The sequence below is a fragment of the Ictalurus furcatus genome, chromosome 21, assembly GCF_023375685.1.
Source record: "Ictalurus furcatus strain D&B chromosome 21, Billie_1.0, whole genome shotgun sequence".
Classification (NCBI taxonomy): domain Eukaryota; kingdom Metazoa; phylum Chordata; class Actinopteri; order Siluriformes; family Ictaluridae; genus Ictalurus; species Ictalurus furcatus.
In genome coordinates this window covers 3,683,248-3,704,846 of record NC_071275.1, presented here as the reverse complement: position 1 = coordinate 3,704,846, position 21,599 = coordinate 3,683,248, and the positions used below count along the sequence as shown (strand labels likewise).

Sequence of the window (21,599 nt, the reverse complement as noted above, 5' to 3'; positions counted from 1 at the left end):
TTACATCTTTACATTACATTAGGAATTGATTGTGTGTGTGTGTGTGTGTGTGTGTGTGTGTGTGGTTGTCTGAGAGTGAGAAAGAGAAAACATGCTAGTGGGAGGGATGGGCACACCGAATTGTTGAGGCCCCCAGGGCGCCCCCTGGCGGCCCCCAACGGGGCCGCGGCCCCCACTTTGAAAACCACTGATGTAACTAACCCATAAAGGGTAACTTTTATATTTTAAGCTAAACTTTATTGGTCTTAGGTTGTCACCGGATGTATCAGAGTAAATTGATATATGAACTAGTGTGGTAAAGCAGGGTTTGGGTGAAGCGATGGTGAAAAAGAACAGATAAGAAAAACTCAAGTAAAAACAATAGGGTTCCAACACATTCAGTACTTGGACCCCGAATAAAGAGAGGGAAGTCCCCGCCAGTGACAGTACTGAATGTGCTGGAACCTTATTGTTTTTGCTTGAGTTTTTCTTATTAAAGGACCAAGAGAAAAGGAAAACCACCATAAAATGACTGGACTTTTAGGCTTTCAAAATGATTCATAAAAATTGTATGTATGTAACTCATATTCACACTCATCATTAAACTCCAAACCGACACAACTAGTCAAATAGTCAAGCAGATCAAAGTAGTTTGAAGTGCAGATTATGTTGGAATATTTCTAATCTAGATAATAATGAACACACTGTGGTACGATGAGACACTTTATGGAGACGGTCCTTCTGTAACTCTGCTTGTGCTTCTCTTTCAGTGAAGAAAAGTGAGCCTGAATATTGGTTTTATTATATATGATTCTATCTGGCATGTTGATTAAAAAATAAAAGAAAGAGATTTAACCACATAAACTTCATGAAAAAAAAAAAAACCAGAGAGAGGGAAAATGGAAAGAAAGGAAAGGAAAAGAAATCAAATAATAAAAAAAACTGATTTGAAATGAAGCATCTTGACTCAGTCAAGAACAACTATTCATTAAGTAATAGCATTATACTATTATAAGTAGAAACGTTATATAAATTATAACTTATACTATATATTTTCTATACAAAAATTCTATGCATTCATCTAAAATTGTTACTGATATATCTTTTTTTGACCACTAGAGGACACAAGGGTACACTTAAATATTGACTGAATATTTGTCTTATAATACATATCACCAATATTCATTATGAGATTTTTTTTTTGGTGCATAATTGTGTAATAACTGGGTTTAATGTAGCAGTAGCTGGTTAGTATATAAAAAAAAAAAGCCTATAAATACAGTAGATTGTTCAGGGTTGTGCTAATAGTGTTTATTTGTACATTTCAGCGCCACTACTTAAAAAACCCGCTTCACGTCAACAACAGATTTTTCGTTGGATTCAGGTCTGTTCTCCGGCTCGGTCATTCAATAACATTAACATCGATCTTCTTTTGGTTAAGCCATTCCTCTGTTGATTTGGATGAAGGCTTTGGGTCATATTCAGGCTGAGAGGTGAAATTCATTTTCATCTTCAGATTACTAGCAGACACCTGAAGGTTTTTCACTAAAACTGACTGGTATTTATAGCAATTCATGATTCCCTCCATCTTGTTAGAAGCCCCAGTTCTGGCTGAAGACCATGGCTCCAGAAGTCAGATGAAACCAAGAAGATCTTACAAAAAAACAGCTGATCTTTATTCAGGGTTAATCAGAATAACTTCATTGATGACAAGGGTGTGCATACTTATGCAACCAGATTATTGTAACTTTTTTTCATCTTTCCTATTTTCCCCCCTAAAACGTTTCTGATTGTTTTTCCACTTAATTTTTATACGATGTGGTTTCACACTGAGGATGGAACAAACCTTTTTAAGATCACAAAAACCTGCCATTTTAACAGGAGTGTGTGGACTGTTTATATCCACTGTATTAGAATTAGTGTATTAATATAAACCTGGGACTTGCAGAGGCACTACTGTCCGAGCTGCTGTTAAGTAAGGAATAATGCATGTCAGACCGTATATGGTTATATGAAAATAACAGGGGGTGTGATGCAGCATGAGAAGAATATAGAATATAATTACAGAATATGTTTACCAAATTTTCATCTCACTGAGCATGTGCATTTTGCTTTTAGCCAATTTAATGTGTATTCTTTCTTATCTGTTTTTGTGTAATTGAGCTGCTGCAACGAGGGAATTTCCCCAGTGTGGGATCACTAAAGTTTATCTTATCTTATTTGATCTTATCTTATAAGTGCCAGTTCTAGGATTTTTTTGCTGAATCTTTACAAACTCTTCTCAATTTCTGATTATTTGTGAACAACGAGATACCTATGAAGCAGAGATATGAGTCTCATCACACACACACACACACACACACACACACACACACACACACACAAGCACGCACGCACGCACGCACACTCACTCACTCGCCCTTTCTGACTACCTGTTACTAGGATGTGATGTAATCAGCTAATTTGCATAATATATGCTGATCTCATTGGGCCACGATCAGCCAATCAGAAATCTCCGCTCGCGCCACCTGCCAGGAAGAGAATTCCCTCATTCCTAGCATTCTTCTAGAACGCTTGCGCCTCGCTGGGGTATTTTTTTTTTCTCACACGGAAACTTTGGATACTCGCAGCACAGTTTGGCTCTTTCCCGTGGAAACGTGTTCAAACTACTCGCGGATGTTTTTTTTTTCCGGCATTTCTTTCTTTTCGTAAAACAGCAGCACGTTTCGCGGTGTCGGACAATTCCAAAGTGGCGCTCCGAAGTGGTATGTAGTGAGTCAGTTCAACATTGGATGGAGTTTGTTTACATGTAAAGCGCTCGAGTCTTCAGTGGCGCGGGATAGCACTGAGGGATTAACCTTTAACATTTCTGTTTTAAGATAATATTATATTCCACACATGTGTTTTCGTGGCGCTACGAATTTAAAATAGTATAAATAACATTACAAAATAACAAATAATAAAAAAAAAAGTTGTTGCAGTTCAAATGAAATAAATAAAAATCTTTGTGTGAAAGTGAAGACTGGATCATATTTCAGGGAGAAATAACATATGAATGGTTAATTAATCTCTACACATGCTAAATAAGTTTGAGTCTAGTTTTACTCCATTATTTTCCCTTTTCCCGTGTAAATACTGAGGCGGTATTTTAGGAATGTGTGTGTGTGTGTGGAACAAACCGAGGAGTTTAGAACTCTCTCAAGGTTTTACAGACTGAAGCTGTAAATATCCCAGTGAGTGATCGTTAACAAATTATTATTATTATTATTCTGAATGATGCAGTCAAGCCAAATGTATTTATATAGCACATTTAAATCCGCACGAGTGTTGACCAAAGTGCTGCACTTCAGGCATAATAGGGAAAAAAAAGTGCATTTAAATAATAACATTAAAATGTACTGAAAATAAATGTATAAACAAAACAATTCTACTATACGAAAACGAACTAGATATAACTAGATATAATAATAATAATAAGCAGCTCGACAGGACAGATTATAGTATAGATAAGCCTGAGAGAAGAAATCAGTTCCTCCACGATTTTGCGAGATAGCAGATTCGAGTTAAGACGCGTCGTGTGACGTCATCACAACGCGCGTTCAGCCAAAGCTGAACTCTGCGATTCACGCGCATCGAACACGAGCACGGCTAAAAGCTCTCATTAACCAGCAGACATCACCGCGAAAGACCATGCAAAACGTTTTCGAGATCCGAGTAGTTTTCTGCAAAAAAAACAACAACAAAAAAAAACAAAGCACAAAATGACTGCAAATTTCATCGCAAATTTTGGAGAGAGGAAAATCCGCTGCAAAATCGGCGGGCAAAATTTTTTGGCCTCAAACGATCACAAATAATTGATGACACTCCTGTATGGACTGGGATATAACAAACAAGAGAGAAGTTTTAAGGGACGATTTTAATTAGTTTATTATAAGGGAGGAAATGCGTATTAAGCCGGGTTCACGCTGTACGATTTTGCCCACGATTTGGTCGTCAAATTTTAAGAATCCTAAAAGATTCCTATAATCCTCAGCCAAAATCTGTAGTCACTGATCGCTAGTTTGGCGCGTTCCCCCGTCAGCCGATTAACAGCCGTTGCGATCAAATTTTTCCTCCGATTAAATTCTGTCAGTGTCGGAGGATTTGACGCACAGTCCTGTAATGTGGCTTCTCCTAACCCGCACTGCGTCCGTTTTTCGCGTCTTGACTGTCGTACGGTCCGACATTAATGCCAACCGAGATCCTACAGTGTGACATGGCTTACAGCGGGGATCGTGTTCGTACAGTCTGACGAGCAACAGTCGCAAAAGGACTATTAAAAATCGCACAGTGTGCACCCGGCTTTAGATGGAAGTATTTTGGAGCTCTAATCCGCTGTCGTAATCCCTGTTTGTGCTTCTACTGGATCGGCCCAGATGAAGGAAAAATCGCTGAAATTTGAGATCCCCACCCCCCCACCCCCCACCTGTATTTCTTCACATGGGGGTTCACATGGAGCTTTATCGTTTTCCAGCAGGGTCTCACCAAGGATGGAAACACCTTTGGATGTTTTGTCACGAGCAGCATCTTTAGTGCACGCTGATGATGAAAAACGTAAGTTCTGCTTTATGCAAGTAACTTTCAGCATTCATTACAATGTAGCTTTTGGATGAAGTGCAGAAGTCATGTACACATGGCATGATTTTATTATTTGGATGATGTCTCTTATTTTGGCTTTTCAGTATATTGATATTACTTTGCAATACTGATATGCAACATAAACACCGGGCCTCTATCTCTAATTCTCGTGTGTGTGTGTGTGTGTGTGTGTGTGTGTGTACTGTGAACAGAAGCTTCAGATGACTATTACCGTGCAACCTGGTTCAATAAACATGAATGCATTTGGTCCAATTAAAGGACAATTTATATCCATCAACATCCAACTCTAGATACTTGAAAATTGATTTGGAACTCTCCTGTGATGTCGAAAGTACTTTTCGTGTTATCTCTGACAATTACAGAGTGCTACGTAGGGCTGTGCCATGTCGTATTGTCCATGATGTACACCGGTTTTCTCCCCACGATGAGAATTTGTCATCCCGTGATTTCTACGATCTTCTTGATGACGTGTTTACGCGCCGCGACGTGGGCATCTCGCACGTAGAACGAGAACAAGCACGGCGGAAGGCCGAGTTCCAACGCTAGACGAGAGAAGAAGAATGAATCCCCCCTAAAAGGAGCTTCGTCTGTAATCTGGAAGTGGTTCGGATACAGGAGATCAGACGATTTATCAAACGCGATTGTAAAGTGTGTCAAAAACCCGTACAGAACACAATTTGGTACATTCTTGTGGGAAAACATTTTTTACTGTAAAAGCGGTTTTAATATAGTTCTAGGCAAACTGCAATCAGAATGTGGAGTGATATGTTCGCTATACGGGTGGTGTAGCTGGTATTGTTGTCACCTCATAGTTCTCTGTGTGTTCCTGTGGGTTTTTTTTTTTAAATCCAGGTTCTCTGGTTTCCTCCCACCTCCTTGGTAGGCAGATTGGCTTTGGTGGATTTATGGTGGCTGTGGCTCAGGTGGTAGAGCGGGTTGTCCTGTAATTGTAGGGTTAGCGGTTTGATTCCTGGCCCACATGATTCTACATGCAAGACACTGAACACCAAGTTGCTCCTGATGGCAAGATAGCGCCTTGCATGGCAGCTCTACTACCATTGGGGTGTGTGTGTGTGTGTGTGTGCGTGAGAATGAGAAACAGTGTAAAGCACTTTAAAGTGCAGATCTTTGCCCCTACACGCAGGCCTCCAGACTGTGAATGTGTGGGTACGTGTTTCCCTGCGATGGACTGTCGTCCCATCTGGAGTGTTCCTGGTGTAGACTGCACATCCACCAAAAAATGGTTACTGAATGAACGAATGTTTGCTATACAGTAGGTTGTGTGTATTATGCAGCTTTTTGCAGCCATCTGTTCAGACGTGGATGGAATTTTTCTTTCTGGCAAACTAAACAGTTCACTCCTTAATTCAGTTGAACATTAATTGAACATTAACCTCACCAATTTATGGTGCTCAAACATGGGAACATGAGTTGCTACAAAGCAAAAAGACTTTCTGGGAAGGGGGGAAAAAGGAGGATCTGGTCATTTCTAGCATATCCCAGTTAGCATAGCAGTTTTAGCATATTCCAGCTTATTCGATGGAGGATACTATGTATTCACTCATGCTTTCTTTTACCCCAACCAGTGCAGATATTACTGCCCCTCCATCGGCATAATGTTGCTTCAGTAACTAGCTGGCTGCTGTTTTTATTAGTACAGTAAATCACGACGCAAAATCCCTTAATCTTTTGCTCTTGTTAAAGAAAATACTGAAAAATGCCATCAACGTTCGAGTGGGTTACCGGTCTAGTTTCCTAGCTAGGTTCTGCGGCAAGGTGAGGGCGCGAACGCTGTTATACCACGGACCAGGAAGAGCTATATTCAGTCAGGGTTGTAACATGATTAAAACCTGAACTGGAACACGCAGACCTCCAGACAGTCTGCAAGAGCAATTCAGTCACTCCGCAGTCACCAATCTCTCTGTAATCACCCTGCAATTTCACCGCTCAAATAAATTCCTTCCTAGATTAAGTCTGACACAAATCCTGCTCAGCAGGCATTTAGGATTATTGAGATTGGGTGTGCAAGACCTAGTGATGGAAAAAGTGCACATTTTTCAAGCCCCGCTTAAACGATGTTGTTCGCCACAGCGCTACGACTGTAATGAATTTCCTCTCCGTGAGACACCGGGTTGAATATGCAGCACATCCTGTTTGGAGAACCTGAATAATGCAACATTTGCCTAGACAATCTTCATTCAAGTTAAAGATTGACATTTCGATTATATTTCCCATAAAATGGGCTTCAGTGTCACTATTTGGATGGGATAACTTTGGGATATAGATCACAGAGATACAGGCACGCATGATCGTCACACTGCAAATTCCACGCGTGCTACGTGAACGACATTTTAATACCGATTCTTTTGAGCTTTGTTCTAAGCGCTTGTTGTCGGAGGCACGGCTACGTGTATTGTGCCTGATCATGATCAGGTCACATGACCATTATATGGGACTTACTAACTCGCCTAAAACCCCTGGCAGTGGCACTTTTTAAAAGTTACTTGTGTTTTACATTTTTATAAATAAATAAACGTGGTCACCAACCCTGTTTCTGGAGATCTACCTTCTTGTGGAATTTAGCGCCAACCATAATCGTGCCCACCTGACCATCCGATCATCGCCTTAAGACGTTCTCGATCAACTAAAACAAGCATGTTAGATTTTGGAGATGAAGTCTTCAGGGAGGTAGATCCCTGGAAGGAAGAGGGTTGGTGGCCACTGATATAAATAAACGATTATATAATTGTTCTGCATTTGAAGCTAGGCCAGCACTTGGTTTTGTTATGTTTTGTTTTCGATAGAAAAGACCGCTTCCTGCAGTGTGTCTATACTGAAGAGCAAACGTGCAAAACAACTTCGCCACACAATCTTTACCAAGAAGCGATGTTATTACCTGCAATTATTACTGACCATTTTTACAGAAGGTGAAATATAGAGTAATGTAAAATAAAATCCCAGAGAATCTCCTGTATTAATTTCATTACCACCTCCTTAGGTAAAACTACTACAACCTGAATAAGGCTTAAAGTAGGGTCGTTCGGGGGAAGAAACGACGTTTGCTATCATTGGGCTCATTTCCTCTAGCGTCATGACGGCTGGTCTAAATACGGTCATTTCCTTTCTAGAGCTCTTTCTAGGCCGATCTAAACCAGGAGACAGAAATCCATAGGATAAGGAAGTTTAAAGTTTATTTCTGGCGATTAGGGACGGGCGATATGGTCGCAGACCGTCGCACACAGAAATACGTCGTCAGCTAGGCTTTATCGTTATCATCACGGGAAGACTAATGCTAATTGTGGGGAGAATTTCTACCGGTATAATACAAACGATAAGATATCGCCCATCCCTACTGGCGATGTGATTCGCTGAAATGTCCCGTGACGTGCTCTCCTAGCATGCAAGAGAGACATCGATACCATGAAAATAGCTGCGGAAAACACGGAAAATCCATATAAAAGCATTAAAAAGCGTAAAATATTCAATATTCGTTTGTGAAAATAAAAATAATTTAGATCACTATGCCACCACATGTATGTTCCTTACTTATTCATGCTCGACATGTAGAGGCATAGTGATCTAATTTGATCCAGTTGAATTATAATCCCGGGAATCCACTGTTAAAAATACAATTTGTTTTATTTATTTTTTTAATCTAAAAGTTCAGTAAACGCACGATGTTTCCAAAGTTAATGGTGATCATGCTTTTTGCCATAATCGAGCACCCGTAGCGTAAACGTGCACAGAGCGGAAACCGAGTCAGGACCTGAACCTTCTCGCCTCAGTTGCTTCACTGACTGTGTTGTTGTTTTGAACCGATGTGATGTCACTCTTCTTGTGCTTGCGCGTCCTTCTTTTGTCCTTGCACAATGTGCTTGACCTGTTTTTCACAATCGTGCCTTGAGCCCAACTGAAGCTCTTCGCTTGGTTCCTTTTAAGACGAATCGTAGGAATGCTCTCGCCTGCTGGAACATTTCGAGGGAGAGGCCTTGACTCACTCGTGCACTTTTGGCTCTGATCTACAGTATGGCTGTGAAACAACATTCAGCGAGAACGTGTGCAGCTAGCTGGAAGGAGTGGTTTTTAACTGGTTATGCTGTTTTGATCCGAGTCAGGTGGTGAGCTGGAAACGACTGCAAAATTCTTCCAAGCTACTCGGTTTTACTCCACCCCTGGGCCAATCGTATACGGCCTTTTAATACTATTAGACTCGAACATGGCCAGAGGGTATTTACTCACTGTATATAACTGCCTTTGACCAGGCTAGTAGAGTTTGTAGTATTGAGTTCTCTTGGAATTTATGTTGGAGATTTCTGATATAAACTCAGCAAAAAAAAAACAAATGGCCTCTCACATTCAACTGCTTTTATTTCCAGCCAATTTCTTAACAATTTCTTAACCAAAATCAGTAATGTTAACCACATCACATTTGTATTAACATAAAAACATTGAACATCTGAGACATAAACTGAACAAGTTTCACAGACATTTGATGAACAGAAATAGAATAACGAGTCCCTGAACAAAGGGGGGGTCAATATTAAAAGTAACAGTGAGTATCTGGTGTCTCCTCCAGCTGCTTTAAGTACTACAGAGCATCTCATCCTCATGGACTGTACCAGATTGGTCAGTTCTTGCTGTGAGATGTTCCTCCACTCTTCCACCAAGGCATTTACAAGTTCTCCATCACATCTGGGGGACACATGGATTCATGTAATTTTCCACTGCGAGGACGATCAGCTGTCCTTCCTGTCTCCCTGAAGCACCGTCTCAGGCGTCTTACATTACAGACATTGTAGTTTATTGCTCTGGACACATCTGCAGTCCTCATGCCTCCCTGAAGCAAGCAGGTCTATGGCATGTTCACGCAGGCGAGCAGGAACCCTAGATATCTTTCTTCTGGTGTTTTTCAGAGTCAGTAGAAAGGTCTCTTTAGTGTCCTAACTTATTGTAACTGTGACCTTAATCGCCTACCTTCTGTAAACTGTTAGTGTCTGAAGGAGTGTTCCACAGGTGCGTGTGCAATAATTGTTTATGGTTCATTGAAAAACATTGTTTGAACCCGTTCCAATAAAGATCTGTAAAGCTTATCTGGATTTTACAAAATTATCTTTTAAAATACCGTCTCCTGAAAAAGGGACTTTTTTTTTTTGTGCTGAGTATAGTTATGCCAAACTACAAAGACAACTTGTGTAATTACAGTAAAATATTACTGTATTAGTTTTCTATAACAGGGAGGCTGAGTATTAATACCGACTTCCTCTGAGACACAGGAAGCCATCCTCTACATCATTTCGAACTGCCGCTTGTGCTACATCAGAGTGAAGGTGAACACACTAACTGTCCTCTCCCCCATACATGAGCTCAAAGGAGCCAGTGATTGGTTAGCGTTCCTCAGATTGACGTGGGAGAGAGGGAGCGAGTAAAGTCAGTTTTGCTCTCTTGGACCGCTGGCCATGGATGGCTGTTGTATTTGCAGGATTTAGACTCTGGTGATGGGGCAGGTGAAATCCGTTACAACATTGGCAGTTTCCCAATTGTTGGAAATGATTGTCTTGGGTCTGTTCCAGTTACGTTGCCAGAAAAGACTGATGCAGGATGGAAAGATTTTAGCTTGTGGTTAACTATTTGTCTGTTAAATCTTGCAGTTTTAAAGTACACTGTGTTTAAAGATTTGTAACGATCGCAGTGATCTGTGACTGCGTTTACATGGACAGCAGTAATCTAATCACTGACCTTATTCTGAATAAGACAATATCGTGATTAAGGTTTCTTTTAGAATATTCCTTTCATGTTCCCGTTGTACATGTTATAGAACATAGTTCGATTAACAGCACAGGTCATTACGTCACCGCGCCACGCCGTCCGACGTTCCTTCCAGAATTTCACGTATCGACATACAGTTCATCTTCGTTATGGGACCGTATACACTTTTAGGTGTTTTCATTTTTAATTTTACGAACGCTTCAAGTGCGGTTAATTATTTGTCATGCCGTACGTGCAAATAGACGACTGCTTGAAGCCGTGGGCTGCGTCCCAAACCGCGTACTTACCGTCTATATAGTATATAGAAATACATGCATCTCGCCTACTGTATAGTAGGTAAGTACGCGGTTTGGGACGCAGCCATGCTGTCTTGTTCACCATAAAACGGTTGCGCACTGCCATGTGTGTATGTGCCCTGTCGCAAAATGCAGTGAAAACTCACACGACGTTAACAGTGTGATTAAGGTGTGTACATGTCTGTAATACACGTCCATAATGCGACTAAAACAGGAGTACTCCACACGTCTTAATTCTATTTATGTTTACTTCGAGTATGACCTTAATCGGATTAAGGTAATAAAACACCGCTGTTCACATGCCAGTTAATATCGGATTATTGTTGTCCATGTAAACATACCGACTCTCGCACGATATAAAACTCTACGGCTCGATCTTCGAGGTTGTTAATCAGGAAATTTGTTGTGGAAAATCCTCAGTCATTTCCACTGTCTAGTTACGTCCGGTCCAAATAGTACAACTTCTTTATACATGTCAGTGAAATAATGTTCACCTAACCTGGTGTAAATTCTCCGAAAATGCACTCGCACACAGTCTGCTTGGCTGGATTCCTTTTGAAGCATAATTTTCGGAGTCCTAGCGCACAGATGGCGTTCAGATCACTTTATCAATGTGGAATAAAGGCGTTGTAAATCTGAGACTAAAAAGTGGTGTTACAGGACACCACGTCCTATTCTTTTTTTTGTTTTGTTTTGTTTTGTTTTGTTTTGTTTATGTTGGCAATTACAGAGATGGAGATATATTGAGTATTTTCCAACACATTGTACGACTTTATTGCTGTAAAAATCTAACAACAACAACAACAACAAAAAGAATGCTCAGATGAATGGAATGTTTATTGCTATATAGTGGACAGAACAAGAAACTTGGGTCTGCTCAATGTTGACACAGCAGAGCAGCTGGCTCAGGTTTCACCTTCAGCATCGAGGGCTTCATGCCAACAGGAGGTGGGTTAAACAATGAGCCAGACCGCCATGCCTTTACAAAGCGTGCGCTTTGCCAGAGCACTGCTTCTACCAGCACCTGCTGCCTAGTCCCAAACAGGAAGTCGACCTTTGGGCCTCTGGGACGTTTCTTCCCCTTCTTCTTCATGAAAGATTGATGCACGCTCTTTGTCATCGTCTCAGCAGACTGCCCCGACACGCCAGCAGCTCCCGGAGGACAGACGTGTCCGTAATTGCTCACCGTTTCTTTTGTGAGATTTGTGATTTGTGTAAGACGCATGCCTCAACCGCCGTGCTGTGTTAAGCTTCTTATGTTTTGGCTTGTCCCAAGTCCACATGTGTCTGATGTTACCAGGGTGCCAGGAGATTCACAGCGTAGGGGCATTAGTCATATTTATTCCAGGTGGGTGTATTACACATGGAACAAAACGAACACGCAAAAATGGAAAAAATGAATTACGTCTGTTGTACGAACGGATCGTTCGTACCATTTGGTGGTTTATCGAGAGAGATTTTAAAAAAAGGAAAAACCTGTTGCGGGTCTCAACGGACGTGCTGCATCTAGACGGAAAATGACGATGTCTTTACGGGGTGGGAAAATAATATCTTTATTAGCTAACGCTCCAGGTACGTAAAAACCTAAAAGTAAAAATGGTCTCTGCCCAGGTAATTGTTTTGGTGGCCTGGAAACCTTATTGACGAGACCTAAAAGTGATGGCAGGTACACCTAAAAGTATGGCATGCTAGCTAGCTAATTCGCATGTCTTTTCTAACACTGTATTTTGGCCAGTGTTTTGGCTAGAAGATAATGGTGCTCTCGCATCGCGTGTACAAGATATTATTCGATACCAGAACCGCATGATGCTGATGAGAACTATTTTCGAGTTCTTCATCTTGGTACACTGTCGAACAGCTATATGATTAAACCACCATTTTTTTAAAGAATTGGGTCCACAGAGTCAACGTCACAGGAAGTAGGGGTTCACTACTAAACCATGGACACTGATGACCTCAAGGTCTTGGAGGAAAGGTCAGAGGATGAAAGGTGAAGGGAGAATAGCAAGCACACAATTGTGAGTCAAGAGTGCACAGTTTATTTTCAGTCTATTACAAAAGATTATCGAGGAACACGGGACAGCTGGCCGAAAAAAATGACCGCGTTTGAATAAAGAATATCAGTTTGTCCAAAGTATTCAGCGTAATGGTGTGACCATTTTAGTTACCAGGATTGACGTCGAATATTTATTTATTTTATTTGTTTTTGAGTTCAAAGATAAGTAGATATTTGTGCTTCAAGCAAACTGATGTTTTGTGACTTAAAAAATGCTTTATGGGGTGAAGACATTGGATGAATGATTTTATTTATTTATTTATTTATTTATTTATTTATTTATTAAAGGGGTGTTTGACATGATTTTTTTTTTTTTTTTTTTTTTTTTTTTTTTTTTTTTTTAACATTTTGATTTCCAACGTGAATTTTATGCATGTTGCTGAAATATTGTGAAAAATGCTAAGGAAAAGAATGATGATGCGGCAAAAAAAACAAATGTATAGTGAGACACCAGGCCAATTCACCCATAGTGTTTCCGAGTCATTTTGGAGTCATCTGTAAGAGTGACTCATGGGGGGGGGGCGGGGTTTATAAACTCTAAAGGTGCTTTGGTTGCCTATAGTACTTCAATTATATGCGTGTGTATATATATTTTACAATTATTTACAGTTTTTAGAACGTTTTTGCATTTGTTTTATGTCAAAAAAGTGATGGAAATGCACAAGTTGTGCCTATGAACACATTTAACCATCCAAAGCCACCATGGATCACAGCAATGGAGCAACTGATCGCATGAAACCGTACTTTTATTCTGGTGTAGTTTCCCATACAATACATAAGCCACGTTGTTAAGATAAGAAAGGTTCAACGTCTTGGGGTTTTTTTTTTGTTTTTTTTTTTTCTCTCTCTACTAGTGTATTTTGTTGGTTGGGGTTTAATCCTGGCAAAAAAAAAAAAACAACCCTCAGTTGATGAGTGTGATCTCCTCACAAAATGAATGTCAGTCTTTGATCAAGTTGCTGGATAGCTACATGCCAAAAAAAAAAAAAAAGTTTCTTATGGGAAAATACTGCTATTTTTTTCCTCCTAGGCTTGTGCAATTTAGATTTTTTCCCTGATCAGTTTTTGTTTATTTAAAAAATATATATATGTTGCGGTAAAAGTTTTAATAATCAAGACGTGCCTAAAATAGACCTCGAAAAGAGCATTTCAGGTATAAGAGTAGGGAAGGCTTAATATCAGCAGCTATGCAGTCAGACACTGGCAATTGTGAAAACTCACCTTTTATAAGTAATTCTGCAGTAATGCGCAGTAAACGGTTTTAAAAAAATAAATAAAAAAGTAACCTCACATTTTGATCTAATCCTTTTAAAAATCAGTTGCCTGCTGTCCACGTTTTCACTGCTGATTGTGATAACCGCGAGGCTGTGTAGGAACTCGTTAACATTTTTAAACTTGCCGGAATTGTGTGGAGAGATGAGTTATGAGTCCTGATCTGGTCAAAGGGATGTGCGTGGGGACATCCTGGGGCATAAAGTGGCAATCTACTCCACTGTCAACCACAAACCTGAGTGAATGCACGAGCGTACGGGAGACGACCGTATCCAAACATCCAGTTTACTAAAACTCCCTATTCCCATGAGCTCTCACTTTTCACTCGAGTGAAAATCATACTGACAAAAAACTTGACTAAGCAAATGTTTTCAGCCCAGACGTAAACACCGAGACTGTATCCGAGTCCCGGACACTAACCTGAAGGCTGTTCCGTAACTGTGGTGCTTTTTGTAGGAGATTTGAATTGATTTGAAGCAGACATGGCAGATCATAAAAGACCAGAAGTTTGCTGAGGTACTGCAGCATGAGGCAATTCAGTGCTTTATGAGCTGCGTTCTGGACGAACTGGAACTTGTTTATGTGCCTATTGGAACATAACAAAAGCATGAACGAGTTTTTCTGCATTGTAATGACATTATATTTCTGAGATGAAATAAAGCTAGTCTAGTAATATCATCTACATGAGTTTCAAATGAAACACTGGAGTTAATAATCGCACCAAGGTCTTGCACAGCTGTGCATGGTGTAACTGAACGGCCATCCAGCGTTACTATGTAATTAGAAAGCGTGCGTCTAGCTGCCTGTGGTCCCAGTAGAAGTATTTTCGTCTTGTCAGAATTGTGTAGGAGGAAGTTACTGAGCAATCCAGTGTCCAGTGTCCTTCAACTTTATGAAGCTGGTGTATCACATCTGGCTTTGCTGAAAAGCAAAGAACGTGAAAGGGACGGCTTCACATCTGACTGTTCCGAAGCGCTGACACTGGAGACTCCTTCCAGAGACGTTAAATAAACATCGACTTGCAGGAACGTCCACGATATCGATAATACTTTTTTTTATAAATACTCGTTTTTAAAATCTGTTTATTAACATTAATATAAACCTGTCAGAAGGCGATCACCTCCTGACCAATCAGAATGAAAAGCGTTCAGCAGAGTTTTGTACAATCGCGCTTATGTCATTGCTTGAAAATACATTCAGTTAAGGTCACAAGAATAGTAAGCATGACCTATCGTGTCGTCACTAACTGCACTCCTGTCTCACCAGCACGGATGTCGGTGAAAGAATCCCCGGTACGTAGTCGGACAGAAGCATGGGTGGAAGGATTTTTCAAGTGAAATGGCCTGACGGTCGTGACCTGGCCTCGGCATTCGGGGCTGTAGCCCTGAAGATTTTTTTTTTCTTTAGCCCAGAATAATTTGAGCGGTTTGTCACTACGTACCTGAACGTCAGTAATAGAAGACGGCGGTGTTGTAATTTTATATCTTCAGTGAATGGAGGCGAGACCAATCGGACAGGGTTTACAAGAAAAAACACTCGTGTCTCATTGGCCGACAGTCTCTCAATTCTGCCAAACGCTAGTAAAGAGGTTGGAACTGAAACAAGGCGTGTGGATGTCTATATGAGTTCCAGTTTACGTGAACATGATATGAGCAGAGCATAAGGACAGATAATGTACACTGTATCAGCTAAACCCATGGCTTAGTTGTGCCTCCCCGTGGTTAGCGACACCAGACTAGCCTAGTTGGAAAAGTTTTAATATTTTATCAGTCTGGCAATCCTACAAACAGCGACAACACCTGAGGCAAGTGTTATGATAAATCCGACTTTTCCTGATCATGTCACACATTGACTGCTAAGTTACCTCAGCTTCCATAAAACAAAACTTGGGCCGCTAGCCGAGCTGGAACAAATGCATGGAGATGAATCCGGGTTCAGCCCCAGATGATTAACAGTCCAGATAACGCCCCTGGTTGTGACTTCAGTATGTTGACTTTTTTCCATCAAAACAGGACACACCAATAATGTTGTGTAATCGTGTTGAGTCATCACACACAACTCTGAATTTACATGAACATAAACGAATGAATTCCATCATCATTTTCACAACCACAGAGCAAAATATTGAGTTCAACTGTTAAAACTGTAGTTGTATTGTTTCTTTAATTGGCTCTGTGCATTTATTAGAAAACAAATTCCCAAGGCCGTGAAATCCAGAGTGCAGTTATGTGCTTGCGCACGTGTAAAACTAGTGTGTCGGCTCAATCTAGGCTAAAGAGTAATGCCAAGGGTGTCTGAATAAATATTCCATTTTATTCAAAAGTAGACACTTTTTTTTTTTTCCCCATCTCTCTCTCTCGCCCGCCCTCGCCCTCCCGCCCACTACTTATTTCTTATTTGTGCATCCTCATTTCCTTTCCTCCCGTCTTAGCTCCACCCCCTCAGGATGCGAGCAGAGAGGAATCGAAGTAAGTCAAATGGAATATCCTCGCTCTCTCAAGCGCCACTTCAAACGACGTCAATTAGTAACGATTGCGCTCAGCTGGATGACCTCGCTGCGCTTCAGAGATCTGCCGTTATGCTGTTGGAGTTTGGTTAATAAGAACATTCTTAATGAAGCAAAATGCACCGATCGTATGTGAAATGTCTGGGTTATTCAACAATGAATTAATAAACTACATAAATGATCACATCTTTTGTGCAGCTTTGCGTATCCAAACATGCAAGGATCATTTAATTACAATACTCACTGTAAGCATATTATTATTATTATTATTATTATTGTCATTGAATTATTTCACACAAAATTCCATCACATCGTTAAAGGACTTTTTGTTTGAGACTGTGGCAGATGGAAAGGAGGAGGGGAATTTATACGTGCATAAGGTTTTCCGACAAGAAACACTTGCGCATAGGATACACCTGTGTATCCTAGCTCTTCTGGAAGCTTCCTCGTTCCTCGCCTCCTTGCTCTGCAATTAGAGACTCGATATGTCCTCCAAGATGGTTGACGTCGATTGATTTCCGGGACACGGGCTGGAGGACGGAGGAGCAAGGAAACGAGAAATGGTAAATGGTCTGCACTTATACGGCGCTTTTTTAACCATGGCGGTTCCAAAGCACTTTACACTGGTTCTCATTCACCCATACACACACACACTCACACACCAATGATAGCAGAGCTGCCATGCAAGGCGCTAGCTTGCCATCAGGAGCACCTTGAGGTTCAGTTTCTTGCCCAAGGACACTTCGGCATGTGGAGTCACGCGGGCCGGGAATAGAACCGCCAACCCTACGATTAGTAGACAACCCGCACTACCACCTGATCCACAGCATCAGTTTGAATATTGAGAAGCGCCCCCTGTCTCTTCCTTCCTCCCTCCCTCCGTCTCTTTCTCATATATCCTTCCTTCCATTTTTAATTGACTACTTTTTTTATTTTAACGTATAAAGTAAAATACTGTCACCAGGCTCTGACATTGAGTAGGGAACACATGTTTTGCTCCGAAACTTGTGATCGACCTCCTAAGTTTTCCAAATTATGTAGAAGCTTTGCCACTTGCTTAAGGGGTCTACATTGAGTCAGTGACAGAGAATCTGGAAAAGACGGAAATGCCTGATGTTTTGTCACATGTTTGTTGTATTCTGGAAATAACCTGAAGTGAAAAATTCCTTTAAAAAATCTCTCACCACTGGATAAGTTCTCAATATTGGATGAACTGTTGTATTTTTAAGTCTCTACTATACTGTTTAAATTCATGAGGCAACAATTAGACCAAATCATATCGTAGCATACTCTGGGGCATTGTCAAATAATTCAGTATTTACCAGTAAGTACCACTGGGTCTGCTACAATTCGATTTACTAGCCTCTGAATGATGTGTGACCAACTTTGTTCAGAATCTGGGGTGGGGCTCCTGTTAACTCGTGGATGATGATGAGGATGTGGAAATAACTACTTTAAAAGTATCAGCGTTACAGGAAACTCTCACCTTGCCAGCTTATTTAACCGTCATTCTGATTTATTTTTACACACCAGTTGTTTTTTTTTTTTTTTCACAATAACAATAGATCGTTGGATCATTCGGCTATGGTTTATGGCATCCTCTTTGTTTTCGCTTATTTATCTGGTTGGTGATTATAAATTAGTAGGAAAAGTTTTCCCATGGAAAAAAAAACAGCCTTGATTTTATCCCATATTATTTGCACAGTGTCTGTAAAGCCTTTGGATCATGAGCAGAGAAGAGGGTGGGAATGAGTAACGTGTATGCAAAGGGCTGCGTCCCAAATCCTCTTGCTGAGAATGGTTGTGTTTCTCGGGTGGATAATTGACTCTTTCTGTTTTCTGTACTTCAACCCTGGGGTAGAGTTGGTTGACCATAATTTAGTAGTTGGACTGGGTGTGTATGGTAGTCCGTCTTTGGAACCAAAAACCTTCAGCCTTGGTCTGCTGCTGCATCCAAGGGGAAAATACCCATGATTGAAGACAATGGGTTAAGCAGCTCGTTGAATGGAGCCACTGTTCACACCCGGTGTGGCCTTTGTGCCGAGTTTGTGAAACTCGAGACAATGGTTCTCTGAAGCCAATGAGGAACGTTTTCCTTCAAACTGACGGGGAGAACTGGAGGACTGCACAGGGGGGTTACAGCCTCAGGGTGAATAGACCTTTAATCCCCTTTGCTATTGAGAGCCAAGTTAGAGACGGAGCTGTAATCCCAGCGAGGAGAGAGGTCATATGAAAGGCATGGCATCGGTTTGAATAAATCCCCTTTGCTTCTCCTTTGGTCTGCACTGAGGCTGAGATTACACCAAGGCAGTTAAAGGTTAACCGGGTGTAAAGTTTCATACTGAATGAAATAATCAGGAGAGTAATGCACCTATTTCCTGGTTCACGTGAGTGCACGTTGGGCCTAAAATACTGCAAGTGTCAGAATGAAAAACAAATTGAATACAATTTTCACGTCGGTTAACAGTTTCCTACATTACCCACAATGCAGTTTGACTACTGCTGTCAGTCGTGCCAGTGGGATTTTATCCCTTGCTTCATTTACTTGGAGAGCAGTGCAGCAGAGATTTAGTCCATTAGTCTGTGCAGCTATCTCCCCTCCTCATCTGTACACTCTGCTCAAATACTGACGCCAACATCTGCGTCTCGTAGATCTATATCTGGTCTAGTCCGAGTGTTGTATAGGTGCATTGCATTCTGGAGCACCGAGTCCAGTATTTCCGGTCTCCGCTATACCCGAGTTGGATTTGTCATTGATACGAAAAACGGTGAGCAAGAACACACGTCCCTGCTCTCGTGTGTTTAGGAGCTAAGCGTGAACCCTGACCGTTATCCCTTCTGTTTGAGTTTGTTGATATGTTTTTCTCCTATTAAACACCATTGTAACTGTGCTAGCAAAGTCCCGGTGTGACATCAGGGCAGCACCAGCCGCTAACTTCTCACGGAAATAACAAAACTACAGCACCAGAATCTCATCGCAGGTCTCTTTTACCGTGGGAAATCAGAAGGAGGTTTATATTTACATGCATTTATTTTGACTGAAGGAGTGATGGTCCAGTGGCTGACCCAAAACAAGCGTGACAAGTTTGTTTGTTTTACAAATAAACACACGAGGTGGAGCAGGTGCTAGTACTCGGCAGCGCTCCAAACACCAGTCACACCAGTCACAATGCTGTATCGAGACGATCATTTGTAGTTTCAGAGCTACATTAGTAGTACATACAGTAAAAGCAACAGAGTAGCAGGAGAGATTATGATAAACATGGGTGTACCTTAAACAGTAATCTAATAGAGAGACTCGAGTTGGATAGGTTTTATGCATCAAGACATTCAAGTGCTCCAGTAAGAGCTGCGTCTTCAGGCGTGAACATGGAGAGTGAATCTGCAGTGTGATTGAAAGCTGGGAAATTCATTCCATCACTGAACCACCACTGGAAAGGCTTTAATTCAATTCAGTTTTATTTGTATAGCGCTTTTAACAACGGATGTTGTCTCAAAGCAGCTTTACAGAAACATATTTTTTCTGGATACAGATACAGATTTTAAGGTATCTGTACGTGTACAGGGTACAGATTTTCAGCGTGTGAATTTATCCCTATCGAGCAAGCCGACGGCGACGAAAAACTCCCCAAGATGATATGAGGAAGAAACTTGAGAGGAACCGGACTCGGAAGGGAACCCGTCCTCATCTGTGTAACAACGGATAGTGTGAAAGTAAAGGAAAGTTCGTTATGGTTTTTCCATGAAGTCTTACGTGAAGAACTAGTCCACTGTTCACTAAAGGAGACCCGAGTGCAAAACTGCATGTGGGAATTGCAGTCCCGAGGCCATCGCTGCAACCGTAGTCCCAACAACCACAGCGAGAACGTCCATGTGGAATTGAGGTCCAAAACCATTTCCATAGTACTTCAAGCGGTACCGTCCTCAGCAAGCTCCAGTCTGTAGCCTCCAGTTGATGACAGCTCCATCCAAAGGCATCCAAGGCAGGTAGGGCAGGTCCAGAGTGCAGAAAGGGTCAGGATAAACATTCCCTTTACTCCAGTGTTTACAATCAGTCGAGCTGTTTAGCGTCTTTATGACACTGTAAATATTACTTGTCGTTAGTACACTGTTGTAATATTTGCATGCGAGTACATGCGTAATTACTAGGTCAATCATTATTTCCAAATATGAAATATTTCATTGGTATAATTACCTTCAGACAATAGCATTACTTCATGGATGGTGTGACTTAAAGTGAGATGAATAATACCTTATTCATGGAGGCATAAGTAGCAGATTATGCTTTTCTACTCACCATGGTTGTAAAGAGTGGCTATGTGAGTTTGAACCGTAAGCTCGAACCGGTCTGGGCATTCTCCTCTGGCATTTTTCATTAACAAGGCGTTACCGCCCATAGAACTGCCACTCAATGGATGTTTGGTTGTTTTTTTTTTTTGGTTTTCGCACCATTCTGTTTAAACTCTAGAGATTGTTCTGTGCGTGTGTGAAAAAGTTACTGAAATTCTCAAACCAGCCCCTTCTAGCACCAACAACCATTGCACGGTCAAAGCCACCGAGATCACATTTCTCCCCCGTTATGATGTTTGACGTGAACGCTAAACGAAGCTCGGCATGATTTTACGAATCGTGCTGCTGCCAGATGTTTGGCCGATTTGTATTATTGCATGAGTGTCTAGGTGAAGTTTTGTCCAGTTCTGTCCTCGCGTCGCACGTAAAAGATATAGTCTGGCTAGCATACGTTGAACTGCGAGGCAACCGCATGCGGTAAGCGGGAGAGATATTCGCGACGGTTTTGCTATATCCTACACACTACATAGACCTCCTATATTTTGTGAAGGTCAGAAGCTTGGACTTGTCCACAGGATAACTGCAAATACAAAACAAATAGCCTGGACGTGAAATCTGCTGGTCCTGGGCGCCTGGACTACAGATTTTTTCTACATGCTTAAAGAGATTAGTGCTAAAACATTTACATGATATAATAATGATAGAATAATATAATATATAACAGTTATAGAATGGGTGTGCTCAGTCCTTATATTGATTTGTTTTTTCATTATTCAGTATAAGTTCTGTTTATTAT

At 41.1% G+C, this 21,599-nt stretch overlaps 1 protein-coding gene across 1 annotated transcript in view; it reads left to right on the top strand.

Annotated features, from left to right (window-relative positions):
* The first annotated feature begins 2,555 nt into the window (after window positions 1–2,555).
* vgll4b (vestigial-like family member 4b) overlaps window positions 2,556–21,599 on the top strand; it is a 42,771-nt gene continuing 23,727 nt past the window's right edge. The window contains exons 1-2 of the mRNA XM_053653629.1: window positions 2,556–2,744; window positions 4,493–4,572. Coding sequence (XP_053509604.1) covers window positions 4,509–4,572 — 64 coding nt within the window. The 5' untranslated portion in view covers window positions 2,556–2,744; window positions 4,493–4,508. The remainder of the gene's footprint in view (window positions 2,745–4,492; window positions 4,573–21,599) is intronic.